General features: G+C 40.6%; 1 protein-coding gene across 5 annotated transcripts in view; it reads right to left on the bottom strand.

Annotated features, from left to right (window-relative positions):
• The window catches only part of LOC117239049 (neurexin-3-like), a 308,456-nt gene continuing 293,102 nt past the window's right edge, over positions 1-15,354 (bottom strand). For 4 of the 5 annotated variants that reach the window (XM_033504318.1, XM_033504315.1, XM_033504317.1 and 1 more), the window contains 3 exons: positions 12,381-12,551; positions 5,955-6,114; positions 1-2,070 (listed from right to left, as the gene is read on the bottom strand). In XM_033504318.1, coding sequence (XP_033360209.1) covers positions 1,647-2,070; positions 5,955-6,114; positions 12,381-12,551 — 755 coding nt within the window. In that variant the 3' untranslated portion in view covers positions 1-1,646. The remainder of the gene's footprint in view (positions 2,071-5,954; positions 6,115-12,380; positions 12,552-15,354) is intronic. The other variant, XM_033504316.1, reaches the window with a different exon arrangement.

Raw genomic sequence — 15,354 nt, forward strand, 5'->3', positions numbered from 1 at the left:
TTTGGCAATACTGCGTTCACACCCTGTGTATACGTATAAGCATCGATCTGCGCATGGCTACGTGTCATTTACTATTTCGACAGTGTCCTCCGAGCGTTTCCGCGCGCGATCACTTACAGCTTACAGTGTCCGCGTCCCGCAAGAACGCGTTAAATTTACGGCTAATACACCGACGTTACTTCGAGTCGCTTCTTTATATTCAAACAAAACAACGCGGACTATCTCTCATCCCTTTCATACCGTTTCCATCATGCACACCGTGTAACACGTATCCGCACGCTCTCTTCCATTGTTGTGTTAATAAAATCTATAATTTAATAAACAATTTACACGCATAACATAATCGATAAATATCGTGTATGTATATATATATATATATTTTTTTTTTTTGCTTTCTTCTATACAACAATAAGTTCATTAATCGCTAGATAGGATCGTTCGTATTGATACTTTCGTTCTTGCGCGTTAATTCCAACACTTTCTCGTCGCTTTGCGCTCGCGCTTCATGGACTATTTGGAATTGGAATTTTACTCTTCCTCTGCTGGTCTTTGCCGATCCTCGAAATACGTGGCGCGCGCAATTTACGTCTCCTCGAACGATCGTTTCTCCTCTCGAACGCTTCGCCTAAAGGAGGATCATCTGAATGCTATCGTTAATGCGCGACGAACCTGTCCATGTACAACGAATATACAACTAACAACGTGTCTAGCAACGAGGAAGAAGTTTGATTTTACGAGCCTGCGCGAGAATATTCGTCTCTCCCTTTCAATTTCTTTTCCTTTTTCGGGCAAGTGGCGCGCTCGTATTTCGAGGACTCGACGCTTCGAGTCGCGTCGCCTGTGCTCGACGTCGACAAAGTGCTGCAACTAAAGCCGAGCGTCGCTCTGACGAAGAGTAACAACGCCATGCTCCGCGTCCGTCGCCGCTCGGACACGTTTTCGATCGGCACAACCACTCGATACATCCTTCTTCCGCAACGCACCTTCCGTGCCTCTATCCCTTTCCCTTCTTCTCTCTTTCGCGTCTGCGTTTCTTCTTCATCCGCCTGTTGCTCTTCCTCTGCCTTTCCGCTCGACGCGATCGGTCTCGTGCCGTCGTTACGCCGATCACCGCCGCGAGCTTCGAACCGCTCGTTGTCTTCCATCCTGGACGCGCGCAGCCTCCGCCGACTGGATCGTCGCGCACAGCGTCGACCAGGCTCGACCTCCATCGATATAACATTGGATATGCTTATAACGCTGATTCATCTAAAGTCGACCGGCGCCTGAGACACGGAGGAGATGGGATCTTGCCAGCGCGATGACGCACGGTCATCGGACGCTGGCTGTCTGGTCGTGTGCCGGCGGAGCAACGATCGCATCACGACGTCTGCGAAGATCGCACGAGACGACTCGTCTCGGGCGCAGTCTCCTCTCTCGTTCGCCGCGTTTATCCGCGAGGAACACAGCCCGTTCTATCGTTCGTGGAGAAACGCGTCGAAAAACTAATAGCTAAATAGTTCGCCTAGCACCAACGAAGGACCTAAGAAGAGGCTGTCACACGTTCCTCGTCAAGTTCTTGGACTCGCGTGTTCACCTGGCCACGAGGTTTTCAAGAGCACGTGCGCCACTCACGCGGACGCGTGAATCTCGAAGACTGGCCGTCTCTACACGTACCACTCTTTGATGTCTATCAGTTCCCGTTTCTTGTTCGCTTTGCTGCCATTTGCGCCGTTCTTCATGGGCCCGTTGAACGGCTGGCCGGAGCCAGCAGCGCCGAGCAGCGCAGCGTTCGGGTCCTGACAGAAGGTCTTCGTCTCGTCCACTTTGTAGCTGGTCTCTGGACGATTCTTGAACTTGAGGATGATGAGAATGATGAGCACGATGGCGATCAATGCGGCGGCTATGATGCCGATTATCAGCGCCGCGTTCTCTGCCGCCTCGGACGTTATCCTCTTGTTGTTGTTGTTGTTCTTCGGCGGCGTCGGCATCGGCGGGTAGATGGGCGGCGGAGGCGGTGGAGGTGGGTCCGTCATCTCCGTGGTCGTTGTTTGGGTCGTCACGGTGCTCGATCTCTGCGTCACAACGCTACTGCAACGATCGAAACGAGTGATTATGAGTATCTGTCGCCTGAATGCTCGGAATATCCCATCATCTTTAACGTTTACGTGATATCGTTTCAAATATGATATCGAGTATGATAATGGAACGTAATGAAAAATTCAGAATGAACGACCTGACCAGTTGCGATCTGTTTGGAAAGCGTGTAGCTAAAACGTAAATGCGGCTATTAAATGCGTGCAAGCGATGACGAGTATATTCGCGGAGCACAGAGTGTGTGTGTACAATTAAGTTGTATCGAAACGATCGTTTTATTTCTTAATTTTATCACTCAAACTTATCGCAGTTTACTATGTTGCAATTTGTAACTACTTTTTACGCGCGACGAGTATACTCGTCAGAAACAGCCAACTGGTCAACGAATGATCATTCCTTTGTTGCTGAAATTGTTTGCGTTTTTCATATCGGAACCAGAGTTGCGTTTCAAGTTTATGCAACAAATAAACGTTAATTATTCGTTTACGTATAACAAAATTGAAGATTTTTAATTTATAGATAATATCTACAATATAACAGCTGTAAATGTAAAACCAGTCGAAAATGTACATATTCTCTCAGTTGTTATATTGGTACAAACTCTGATTAGAAGCGTGCAAGCGATGACGAGTATACTCGTGCAACACAGAGTGTGTGTACGATTAAGTTGTAACGAAACGATCGTTTTATTTCTTAATTTTATCACTCAAATTTATCGCAGTTTACTATGTTGCAATTTGTAACTACTTTTTACGCGCGACGAGTATACTCGTCAGAAACAGCCAACTGGTCAACGAATGATCATTCCTTTGTTGCTGAAATTGTTTGCGTTTTTCATATCGGAACCAGAGTTGCGTTTCAAGTTTATGCAACAAATAAACGTTAATTATTCGTTTACGTATAACAAAATTGAAGATTTTTAATTTATAGATAATATCTACAATATAACAGCTGTAAATGTAAAACCAGTCGAAAATGTACATATTCTCTCAGTTGTTATATTGGTACAAACTCTGATTAGAAGCGTGCAAGCGATGACGAGTATACTCGTGCAACACAGAGTGTGTGTACGATTAAGTTGTAACGAAACGATCGTTTTATTTCTTAATTTTATCACTCAAATTTATCGCAGTTTACTATGTTGCAATTTGTAACTACTTTTTACGCGCGACGAGTATACTCGTCAGAAACAGCCAACTGGTCAACGAATGATCATTCCTTTGATGCTGAAATTGCTTGCGTTTTTCATATCGGAACCAGAGTTGCGTTTCAAGTTTATGCAACAAATAAACGTTAATTATTCGTTTCTGTATAACAAAATTGAAGATTTTTAATTTATAGATAATATCTACAATATAACAGTTGTAAATGTAAAACCAGTCGAAAATGTACATATTCTCTCAGTTGTTATATTGGTACAAACTCCGATTAGAAGCGTGCAAGCTCGAACAATTCCATTTATTGAGAATAAGTTTCCATCATTTTTTGTCTATCGCGCTTTCACGATACAAGTTGCTCTATCCGATAGGGGAGAAAATATTTCGGATAATAAAGTTACCCGGTTACGAGTTCGCCTAACTGACAGTGAACAAAAACTGGTTCGGACAAACCAACTTTTACCGAATTTTTATCTATTCTCGAATTTATCAATTTCACGGAAAATTAATATTTTTCGATGGTTTAATTTTTTAAAAAATTCCCAAAATTCAGTGACCGTTGTCTTACGTTTCTATCGATTCTATCAATTTTGAAAATAACTGGTATTTTTATTTCTCCGTCGAGAGGGAAGTCGTTAAGCGAAGAAAATACGGGAAAATCGAGATATTTCCAGTCGTCCTCGTTGAGAACGTTCTCGCGGCAAGCGTGTGGAAAATTTGACAAAGCGGAAGATCATGCGACGTTACTATAATATTTAAGCTACGTAATAACCGTATGACCATTAATTTACGTTAACGCGCTGTTCAAAAACGAACTATCATTCGAAGTATCAGCTACGAGAACTTATTTCTGCGAATGTATTTGAGAATTTATAGTAATCAGCAAATGATTGCTGATCTTTCGTCCAATTTTAAGATCGCAATGGAGGAAATTGCGAACACTATTGCTACTATCAATTTCGTCTCGAACAATTCGACCAGCGGCTAAATCTACCGCCAGTTTTAAATGTCCGATCGGATGAATCAGTCGAAACTCTTAATTAATCAAATTGACGAATCAAATTTCACGTCAAACTCCGTAACTCTGGGATTTTGTGCAATAATTAAAAACGCTTTTACGAACTTAAAGACAAGTTATGAAAAATTGCGCGTGCTGCGGTAGGAAATACAAAATACATTAAAAGTTGCAAACATATATTTTTAACGCTTGAACCATCGACCAACGCTTTCGCGAGATATTCCATAGTTCTATGACAATTAATGTCCGAATAATTATAATTATGTAGATATTCTGCATGATTACTTCATAAACACGTTATTATCGTTTCCCTAAAATCAATTCCTTTGATATGGAACAACGTATTATTATTAGATCGTTAAGCCACGTTATATACGTCGTTTAACAGCGGGTTAAAAAAAAAAAAGCTCCCTGGCGCGAGAACAGTTTGCAAGTCTTTCCATTTCCTTCGAAAAAATAAAACGCAATCTCTGGACGAAACTTCTGTCAAATAAATCCGACGTGAAAAACGTACATAATACAATATCTAATTTTCCCAATTCAATAAATCTGTCATTTCGTTCCTATCGTTTTCGCAGCGAAAGTAACTAAAGAAATATCGTAAAATAAATTTACGGCGTTACAAAAATCATATAGTTAAATAAAACGTACAAATTGAAAGAATTTGTAGATATATTTCTCTCTATATAGGCAGCTGTTATAATTATAAAAAAGTACGCTGAGAATCTGAGAAGCGATCTAATCGCCAGTGAAATACCAGTGAAGCATGAGAAATTTGGAATTGCTTTGCTCACTTCTATTATTTTCGAAATTTTTTTACAATTAATATAATAGTTTCTTAATAATTTAATTAATTTATTAATTAGGAGGTTGTATGTGTTTGCCTAATTATTTTAATTAATTTATAAAATAATTGATTTTATTGAAAATATATATTTTTTAATAATATATTAAACTTTTAATTATTATATTATTTTTTTGGAATTGCTTCGCTCACTTCTATTATTTTCGAAATGAAAACATTACATAGACGACGACAATAATTTCCCTTGCCCCGACAGATTTTTAACAAAAGACTTTCCGAGAATTGTTTCTCCAATTTTCCCGGAGCAACGTGTGGCAACGATCGGAAACCTGTGACTCGCAGCTCGCTTCTAAAGCAACCGAAGTACCTTCTTCATTAGCACGAAAAGAAACCAGAAAGCCGGAATCACTTCGCGAGTTCTATCGTCGATTCGAAATTAACGCTACAGACATCCACGTAGTTACAGTTTCTCTCGCTTCGACCAACTTCCAACGAAAGAGTTCCCCTAGGTATCGAAACCAAAATCCCAGATCGATCTCTGCAAACTCGTGGAGGACGCTACCTCCCGTACGAAACTCCGTAGCGATTCCAAAGTTCTTGCCGAGCAACGAAAGTACACCGTGTGCATCCAGCTGGCGCAGAACAAAAAAAGCAGAAGAAAGAAGCAAAAGGAAAGAAAAGCGAAAGCGAAAGTCAGAAGAAAAATGGAATACGTTTCGATGGCGATGGAAACGGTTGAAAATTGGCGCGGAGCAACGACGCCGGAACCGACGTGTCGCCGGAAACGCAGCAGACAGACGTGCACGCACAACGAACCCCGGACGAGTTAGCGGAATTCGTGTGGCGGCGAGGTTCCAACGTCGCCGCGGGTGTCCTCGCGAGCAACTGGCAAACTCACCTGACGTGGCTGGTTTCGAGGTCTGTGGTTGACACATTGTACTGGACGGAGTCGGTGACGATGTCCCGGGTCGATGTCGACGGCGAGCCTGGAGACGTTTGCGTGCTGATGTGGCTGGTCGTGTACTCGCGGCCCGTCGTGTACGCCACCGAGCTCGAGTCTGCTTTCGGATATGGAAACGAGAAACACAGACAGAGATAGAGAGGGAAGCGTCAGCCGGCTGCTGCAATTACGTGTATCCGATTGGCTCGAACAGGGGGATGGGGTAGTAACGTGCTACCGACAATATTTACGCGTGCGTAGGCCGGCGATATTCACGCGTGCGTGGCCAGCAGCCACGTTGCGAGCACCCAACCGCGCACTGGGACTCGTGTTTCCTGGCTTCCAGGGACAACCGTTCGATCATTCACGCACGCATACCGACGCGTTTCCATACAACTCCGCTCTACGACCGGTTAATTGCTTTCCTTTTTCGCCCTGCCCTTTCGTAACGTCGTGACGAACGCGCCACTATAGACACGTTTACGTAAAACGGATTGAGAGTTTCCGGGAAATTTCAGACACCGGGTGCCTCGTGCTTGTAGCTCGGCCTGGCGATGTTTCTTAATTACAAGCCTCACCGTTATGTTTCGTAATTGGCGAAGAATATGGCTCGGTTTTGCGAAGAATCGACGATCGTTAGGTCCTCATCTTCGGCTTCTATTTTTACGACGAATTGATTGGAAGCTGGCTATAGTTCTCCTGTTCTTTTCAGTCACTTCCAAGCTGACGATTTATATTATACTCTTTGCCACGTTTGTCTTCGCTCGATTTAACTCTGCTCTTCGCTTCCCTCCGATATCCTTTTCTTAGGTCTCTTATTTTATTCGTGTAACGAGTGGCATTGCAAAATGCTATATTTGCAAGCTACTCGTATCGTGATAATATCTAGCGAAATGCAATATTCATTTGGGATAGAAACCCGGTCAGAACAATAGGATTAAAATATTCAGCCAGAATTTCGTAACGGTGATACGACTCGGTTTAAGAGCTGGAAATACACGAGAAATTTCCAGCGTTTTAAAATGTTTCGGCCGATGGAGAAATGCCAGATACGACGTTTTAAGCAAACAGATTTTATGTATCGCAGCAATTATGCATAGAACTATACACGCGCAGCAACGTATTTGGTTCTGGTGAAATTGGTCTGGCTATAGTCTGCGGGACACTTTCGTCTGCTAATCCTCAACAAACATCACGCGTCTGATAGTTTGCCTGAATTTAAACGCCTAAATTTAAAGGGATCGTCGGATGATGGAAAGCACGTAGCAGAGTTAAAGGAAGAAAAGTTGGCCGGTTGACGTTCGTCCGAGGTTGAAGTAGGTTTGATAGTGGTTAATGATGAAGTGGCTGGATTAAGCTGAGTCGAGCAACTAGCAACTTGCGTTAATTTTGTATAACACTAGAGGTAACTCGCCTTGCTTTGCCGACAGTGGAAAGTTCAGCAGAGTTCACGAGGTACGAAGTTCACGAGAATACTTGCAGAATCCATGAAAGCGAAGAGAACGAAGAGGCGCGAGTAATTTGTTGTTTCGCTTCTTTTTAAATACTCTAAATATCTAACATTGTCATTTTTCGTGTTTTCGATATTCCGTTTAAGATACTCGTTTTACTGGAAATATCTATCTTTCTAAAAGAACTGCACTGACTCTACTTAGACTCTCTTAGAAAGCTTCGCTTTTGTTTCGAAGCAGAATTCGTTTTATCGCTGGAGGAATACGAAACGATTAGAATCGGAATGTCAGTCGACGACGTGGTCGTGGGGTCGATGATCGTTAAAGAAACAGCCTTGACTAATTGTAAGTCGGTGCACACACGAAACATAACATGCGAGGCAGAAAGCTCGCTTTACAACGTTCGCCATCGATTCGCGGTTGAACTAGTTACAATATGTCTACCGGGTAGGTTCGTTAACCGACGACTAGGATTCGTCGATCGAAGCGTCTGCTGTCCTAAAAAATTACACCTCGCTGAGAATAGTTGTGGGAAAAAAGGTAATTTCGTCGTCAAACTCGCAACCGTCTGTTAGATGTTAATTGGTTTTATCAATGAAGCAATCTAATTTAGAGTTTTGTAAATACCTATGATAATTGAAGATTAAATAGAAGACTATCATATTCGAAAACTATCAGGTTTGTCTGTACATAATATGACAGGATTTCAATAAAGATAGAATTTTCAATTTCTTCCAAAGATGTAACGATACGAAGATTAAATTAATAATCATCGATCGAGAACCTTTATTCGACCAGATTACCTTAGGCTACTACTTTTTTCTACGTATGGTATAATTACTGCAACAAGACTGTTCGAACTTTTTGAGAAAGTGTAACGATATGTACTTTATATGAAAGAAAAAACTATGAAACTATTGGTCGAAAGCTGTTATCCAACCAAATTACTTTACAATTACTTCAACAAGACTTCAAAATTCCTTAAAATATTGAACGATATCGATTTTAAATGAAACAGTATGGTCTTTAGATGAGACAAGGAACCACAAAACCATCGGTCGAAAGCTATTACCCAACCAAATTACTTTACACCACTATTTCTCAATAGATAGAATAATACAATTACTACAACAGGACTGTCCAAACTTTCTCGATAAATGAAACGATATCGATTTCAGATGAAAGAAAAAACCATAAAACCATCGGTCGAAAGCTGTTGTCCAACCAAATTACTTTACAATTACTTCAACAAGACTGTTCAAACTTCCTTAAAACATCGAAAGATATCGACTTTAAATGAAACAATATCGTCTTTAGATGAAACAAGAAATCATAAAACCATCGGTCGAAAGCTACTATCCAACCAAATTACTTCACGCTACTATTTTTTCATATATGGTATGATACAATTACTCTTAGAAGATTTTCAAAACTTCCTCAAAAAATCGAAAAGAACATCGATTTTAGACGAAACAATTTAGATAAAACAAGAAACCATGAAACCATCGGTCGAAAGCTACTATCCAACCAAATTACTTTACGCTACTATTTTCCCATACAGGGTATAATACAATTACTCCTAGAAGACTTTCAAACTTCCTCAAAAAATTGTACGACATCGATTTTAGATGAAACAATATGGATTTTGGATGAAAGAATTTAGATAAAACAAGAAACCATGAAACTATCGGTCGAAAGCTACTATCCAACCAAATTACTTTACGCTACTATTTTCCCATACAGGGTATAATACAATTACTCCTAGAAGACTTTCAAACTTCCTCAAAAAATCGAAAAGAACATCGATTTTGGATAAAACAAATTAAATAAAACAAGAAACCATGAAACCATCGGTCGAAAGCTACTATCCAACCAAATTACTTTACGCTACTATTTTCCCATACAGGGTATAATACAATTACTCCTAGAAGACTTTCAAACTTCCTCAAAAAATTGTACGACATCGATTTTAGATGAAACAATATGGATTTTGGATGAAAGAATTTAGATAAAACAAGAAACCATGAAACTATCGGTCGAAAGCTACTATCCAACCAAATTACTTTACGCTACTATTTTTTCATATATGGTATGATACAATTACTCTTAGAAGATTTTTAAAACTTCCTCAAAAAATCGAAAAGAACATCGATTTTAGACGAAACAATTTAGATAAAACAAGAAACCATGAAACCATCGGTCGAAAGCTACTATCCAACCAAATTACTTTACGCTACTATTTTCCCATACAAAGTATAATACAATTACTCCTAGAAAACTTTCAAATTTCTTCAAAAAATTGTACGACATCGATTTTAGATGAAACAATATGGATTTTGGATGAAAGAATTTAGATAAAACAAGAAACCATGAAACCATCGGTCGAAAGGTACTATCCAACCAAGTTACTTTACTATTTCTGCATACATGGTATGATACAATTACTGCAACAAGGCTGTCCAAACTTTCTCGCTAGATGAAACACGATGTCGTGTTCATCTGAAGCAGAAGCCCATAAAACCATCGATCGGCAGCTACCATTCGACCAAATTACACTACAATTTTTCCCTACGCGATACAATTACTTCAACGAGACTAGTCAAACTTGCTGAAGCTACGTTGCAGCGGAGCTTCGATCGCGTGATAAAGTAGCCGAATCAGGATTTCGTCGAAGGTGAATCGGGTGAATAAAAATGAACAATAAGACGATAAAATGGAATAGTAAAATGGAGAAACGAACTTCACGAAGATTGTTGCGAGCGTTTTGCTCGACGTTGGACGCGAAATTGCCTTAACCGTGATAAACGAGCGGCGAGCGAGCGATGAGGAGGAGCTTCCTATTCCGCGATGAAGAGCGGCGTACTGAAAAGAAGTCGCATCAACGATCTCGTCGAACGGGGGAGTGCTATTTTCGTGACGGTCAACTTAACCAGTGGCAGTGGGGATTGGCGGAGCTTTCGCCGCATCAAGTTGAGGGATATGCAGATGAAGAGGACGCCCACGGGCCAAGTATTTCCATAACGAGTTTCCATGCGTGTCTCGATCTTCTTCTCCCATTTTTCCATTTCTTTTCTTTCTTTTCTTTCTGTTTCGTTAGCTTCTTTTCCCACTTTTTCTCATTTATTCACGTTAATGGTTTCAAAGCTCGACGAACTCGATTTGCTTCGATTACGAACAGCGTAAAGAAAGGTAGACGATTCCACAGCGAATTCTACCTGGCTAGCAATAAATATTAATGCGGTGGTGCGTGCAGAGGAACGTCAGAGGATCATCGATCGTTCTTCATCGCGCGCGATCCTCGACGTTGTTCGGCGGGCAACTTTCGTTGTCGATATTTGTACACATAATAGTTGATTTTCGACGTTCGTGGAATCTATTGTTTCACCTTAATGAATTCTAGATGATACGAAGATACGAAGAATACAACGCTTGCTAAAATATCTTGTACGGAAAGGCGCGTCTTTAATAGTCTGATATTTTCATATCGTTCTACTAGAATCGACTAAAAGCAATTGTTTTCTATTCTTTCCTTTAGTATTTAATTACGCTCACTCCACTTCGACCTGCATAAAGCAAGAGAGATCGTTTCTAACATGAAAAAAATCGCGGCTCTATTTCTGCAGACGAGAGAAGCTCGAAGAGATTATCAACAACAGCTTCGTAAATGATGCTCGAACCGTCTTTGAACTGGCGGAATTAGAAAGAGACGAGGAGTGGGAAGCAAAAGAAGAAAAGAAGCATCGTCGAACGATGCAGAGATGTAACGACAGTAATAGAAAAGGAGTACTTGGGTCGAGTGACAGAATCGTGCGCAGGAAATGTTTCTCCAACTAGATACGCATTAATGGAAACTCCTCTCGAGCATTCTCTAAACAAGAAGTCTCTTTCATCAACGATGCTCTGTAAAGCCATTGCGAACGGAATACGAAAACCGTGGCTCTTGAAAAAGACCATCAGACGAATTTCCGGCGCGTCGAGCCTCGGAAAACCACACGAGTCTTGGAAATACTCCGCCTGCATGAGCACGTAGCGCATACTAGCAAGTGAACGAGAGGAAACTATGCGCGGAGGATCAATACCTGGGATAGTATGGTTCGTTGTGAGTATAGGCAAATCAAGTGTTCCGAAAAGCAACAAACAATAGGGAAACTAAAAAAGAAGAGAGAAAAACAAAACAGAGAAAAGAAAGAGAAAAATCGGGCGAAATTCCTGCAGAGGTGAAAGCTCGGGGCGAGTACATAGGAGGGAAGATTTTTGCGTAATAAGAGCCTTATCAGAAAGGTTTGATAAGAAGCATTAAAGAGTCGTAAGAACTGGTCGTATGAATTTCACATATGCTTCCTTGTTCGAGAAGGATGTCCAACGATTATGCAACGTTTGCAATGCGAAGATGACGATCGATCGTGTCACATCCGATAGGAAATAGCACCGTGGCAGAAGCTTGTAGCGAATGAACGACAAGTCTACGGAATTTGTCTGAAACGAAATAATCGAAGCTATTAAAAATATCTAATCAGCGTCTAAAGATCTTTGAACGTTTGAAGAACCACCCGCACTCACTTAGCTGCCATCCTGAACGATGCACCGACTTAGCTGCCATCCTGAACGGTGCACCGATTTATTCGCCAGCTCGAACATCGTCGATTTATTATTATTTTGCCATTATATGAACAATGAAAATACTTCCGTGGCTTCCTGAGCGAAACACGTGTTTTCGACGTGGCAGTCAAAGTGTTAATCCACCGCTGGTATGGTCGTTGGTCATTTTGCCACGTAGACAGGAACGTTCAACGAATGTTTAGTCGGATTAATACCTTTGGTTAACGATCACCAGGCCGTAGCTGCAAGCTCACGAGTAAAATACGATCAAAGTAAACGTAAGAAAATCGCACGAAACCGACAAAAAGAAAATACAGAAGGAAATGAAACGGACCAGTGGCGGACGTGACGAAGATCTCCTCGGTGGTGACGGGTTCCCCGGAGCCTTCCTCGCAGTCCTCCTCGTCGTCGCACGACGGACGCTGAAGGTCCTCCTTGTGATGCTTCGGCCTGAACGTCGTCGGCGACCTCGTTGGCGCGACGTAGACGGGCGTTATTATGTCGTCTGTGAAGAAGGAGAGAGAAAGTGGGGTTAACGATTATTGAAATTGCGTAGGATGGCATGCGACGCTCGCATAATTTCCGTACGATTGCGTGGTTCTCGCCACGGTTTGCGTCATCGGTGTAACGGAAAACGAAAATGTGGTTACCGGGCTGGCGGCGGTGGCGCAGGGAAAGGGCCGATAATGGAGGTAGAATGCGTATTTGATTGGGGAATTTTGTTGGCCGATATCAGGCTCGTTTCAGCTTTCAATTCGGTTGCCACGGGAACGTGGTCGGTTTTTCATTTTCAACCATATCATTCCGGGCTACGCGCGCTGATCCTGGCTCGATGGATGACAGGCATCGACGGGCTCCGAGTGGGAATAATGATATTATTAACCCGGCGATCGGGATATCGGTTGTATCAAACCCGCGAGTGGAGAGGTTTTTCTTTTTTTTTTTTTATTCTTCTTCAAGATTCGAGAGACGATTGGATCGGACGATCGAATGGTCGAGGGTACAATTGGAACGGGCATAATTGACGTAATTCGCGCTATTGTTGCAGCAAAAGATATAACGATGATGTGAATATCGAGTTACGAGTAATCGTGAGCTATAGTTGATTCGTATGGCGCTTTGGTCTGGTTTATTTTAACATTTCCTTTCTTCATACTTGCGCGTTCACGCTGTTTATTATTTCAGGCAGAAGACGTAATTGCAATCTTTAAATCGTATAATTCATACGCATAATTCATTTAGTATTTCGACTATATTTTTTGGAATATTTCAACTCACTGTGTTTCCAGGTTTACACTATGCATCGCTTTGGAAGGAAAGCGTAGTTTCTAATTTCATGGAATATTATCGTAATCTACCGACACTAGAAAATATGTTAAAAACCAGAGTATATTTATATGGAAAATGAAAACATGGTGGAAAATTTCCGTCCTCGTAAAAATGTTTATCGACGTTTCGTTTAATTCTAAATTTAGACCAAGTGTGAGGGTAAGTTTTATAACCGTGGCCCTAAATAGCTTTAACCTTTAAGCTGTGTTACGTTAGTCATTAATTACAGGCGGACTCGATCTGCCTCGAGAAAATAAACAGAGAAATGGTATTTTGTCAAGTGGATTATTAGACTATTATCAAATACCGCGGTGAAATAATAAAGATGTTTATTCTGAAAGCAGAAATCTACGTCTAAGGATTATCAGCAGGAATATGTTTCATCTCGTGCATTGGAAATTATCTTTTCAACCTTTCGTTCAATTGTACAATTTCTAGAAACGTTCTGTCTATTTCCAGAAATATATTGTTTCACGTATCGTCATTATTAACGCATATCGTATTGTATTTAATCATTGACGAATTTCTACATTACATTTGTATTATGTTTCATAACGTTGTGTCGATACCTTTGCGAAATTTTCTCAGTAAAACCCCTTAAACTATACCGCGCTCGTATGCGTGTAAATTCGAATTGCTTAAAATTTCATTAACATTCAACATTAACAAACGAAAAAACACTGCACGTAAAATGCACAATGAAAAACGCACAGGTAAAAGATAATAAAGTAGATTAAATATTACAATTCTTATTATTGAATCTACTTTTACCATATACAAAAAAAAAAAAAAAAAAAAAAAAAGAAAAGGAACGAAGAAAAGGAAGAAAAATACGTTCTTCTGTGGTACAATGCTTTAAATACTTGGTGACTCGGTATTATCGCTGGAAATATCGCGCTTCTAAAATTACTCGGCGCCAGCTGTTAGTTGTTATTAGCTGCTTTCGTAATATCGTGACGATCGGTGCGCGTCGACTTATTAAAGGGATCGTATTAATTCAGTTTTTAGTCAGCCGGAGAAGATTTCCGAGCCGGCTGCCAGAGAAGACGAGGAGGTCGACGAAGGAAAGAGAAAGGAGGGGCGCCAGCCAGGGATCCTAAATATGCAAATGAATCGAAGATACAACCGGGCAAGCATGAAGACGAAAAGGTGGCATGCCATGCGATATGCGAACCCATTCGTGCGTGTGTGTTCTCGTTTGGCCTCTTTCGGTTCCGCTATTATTTTCACCTACAGAGATATATATCTCATCGACGATATTTTCGCAATCGATTTCTTAGAAAAAATTCATCGCCAATTTCGTTTGCGTTATGGTACATTCGAATGATTATGCGAGGCGATTCTCCGCTTAATGAGGATATTTTGTGATATGAATTTGTTATCGAAGTGACTATTTTGTTGGCAACTAAGTGATTGCTGATTTTGACATTAGATGGTAATTACAAAATCAGCAATCACTTAGTTGCCAACTCAATATATTTTGAAATAGCATTTGACTATTTACCATTGAGTATTACCAAGAATATAGTAATCGTTTAATGAGGATATTTTGTGATTGAATTTGCTATCGAAGTGACTATTTTGTTGGCAACCAAGTGATTGCTGATTTTGTAATTACCACCTAATGACAAAATCAGCAATCACTTAGTTACCAAACCAATATATTTTAAAATAGCATTTTGCTATTTACCACAGAGTATTACCAAGAATATAGTTATCGCTTAATGAGGATATTTTGTGATATGGATGGTATGAATTTGCTATCGAGGTGACTATTTGGTTGGCAACTAAGTGATTGCTGATTTTTACATTAGGTGGTAATTACAAAATCAGCAATCACTTAATTGTCAACCCGATATATTTCGAAATAGCATTTGACTATTTACCACCGAGTATTACCAAGAATATAGTAATCGCTTAATGAGGATATTTTGTGATATGAATTTGCTATCGAAGTGACTATTTTGTTGGCAACTAAG

This window comes from Bombus vosnesenskii, unplaced genomic scaffold, assembly GCF_011952255.1.
Source record: "Bombus vosnesenskii isolate JDL3184/JDL3185 unplaced genomic scaffold, Bvos_JDL3184-5_v1.1 scf7180000013883, whole genome shotgun sequence".
In the NCBI taxonomy this organism is placed as follows: domain Eukaryota; kingdom Metazoa; phylum Arthropoda; class Insecta; order Hymenoptera; family Apidae; genus Bombus; species Bombus vosnesenskii.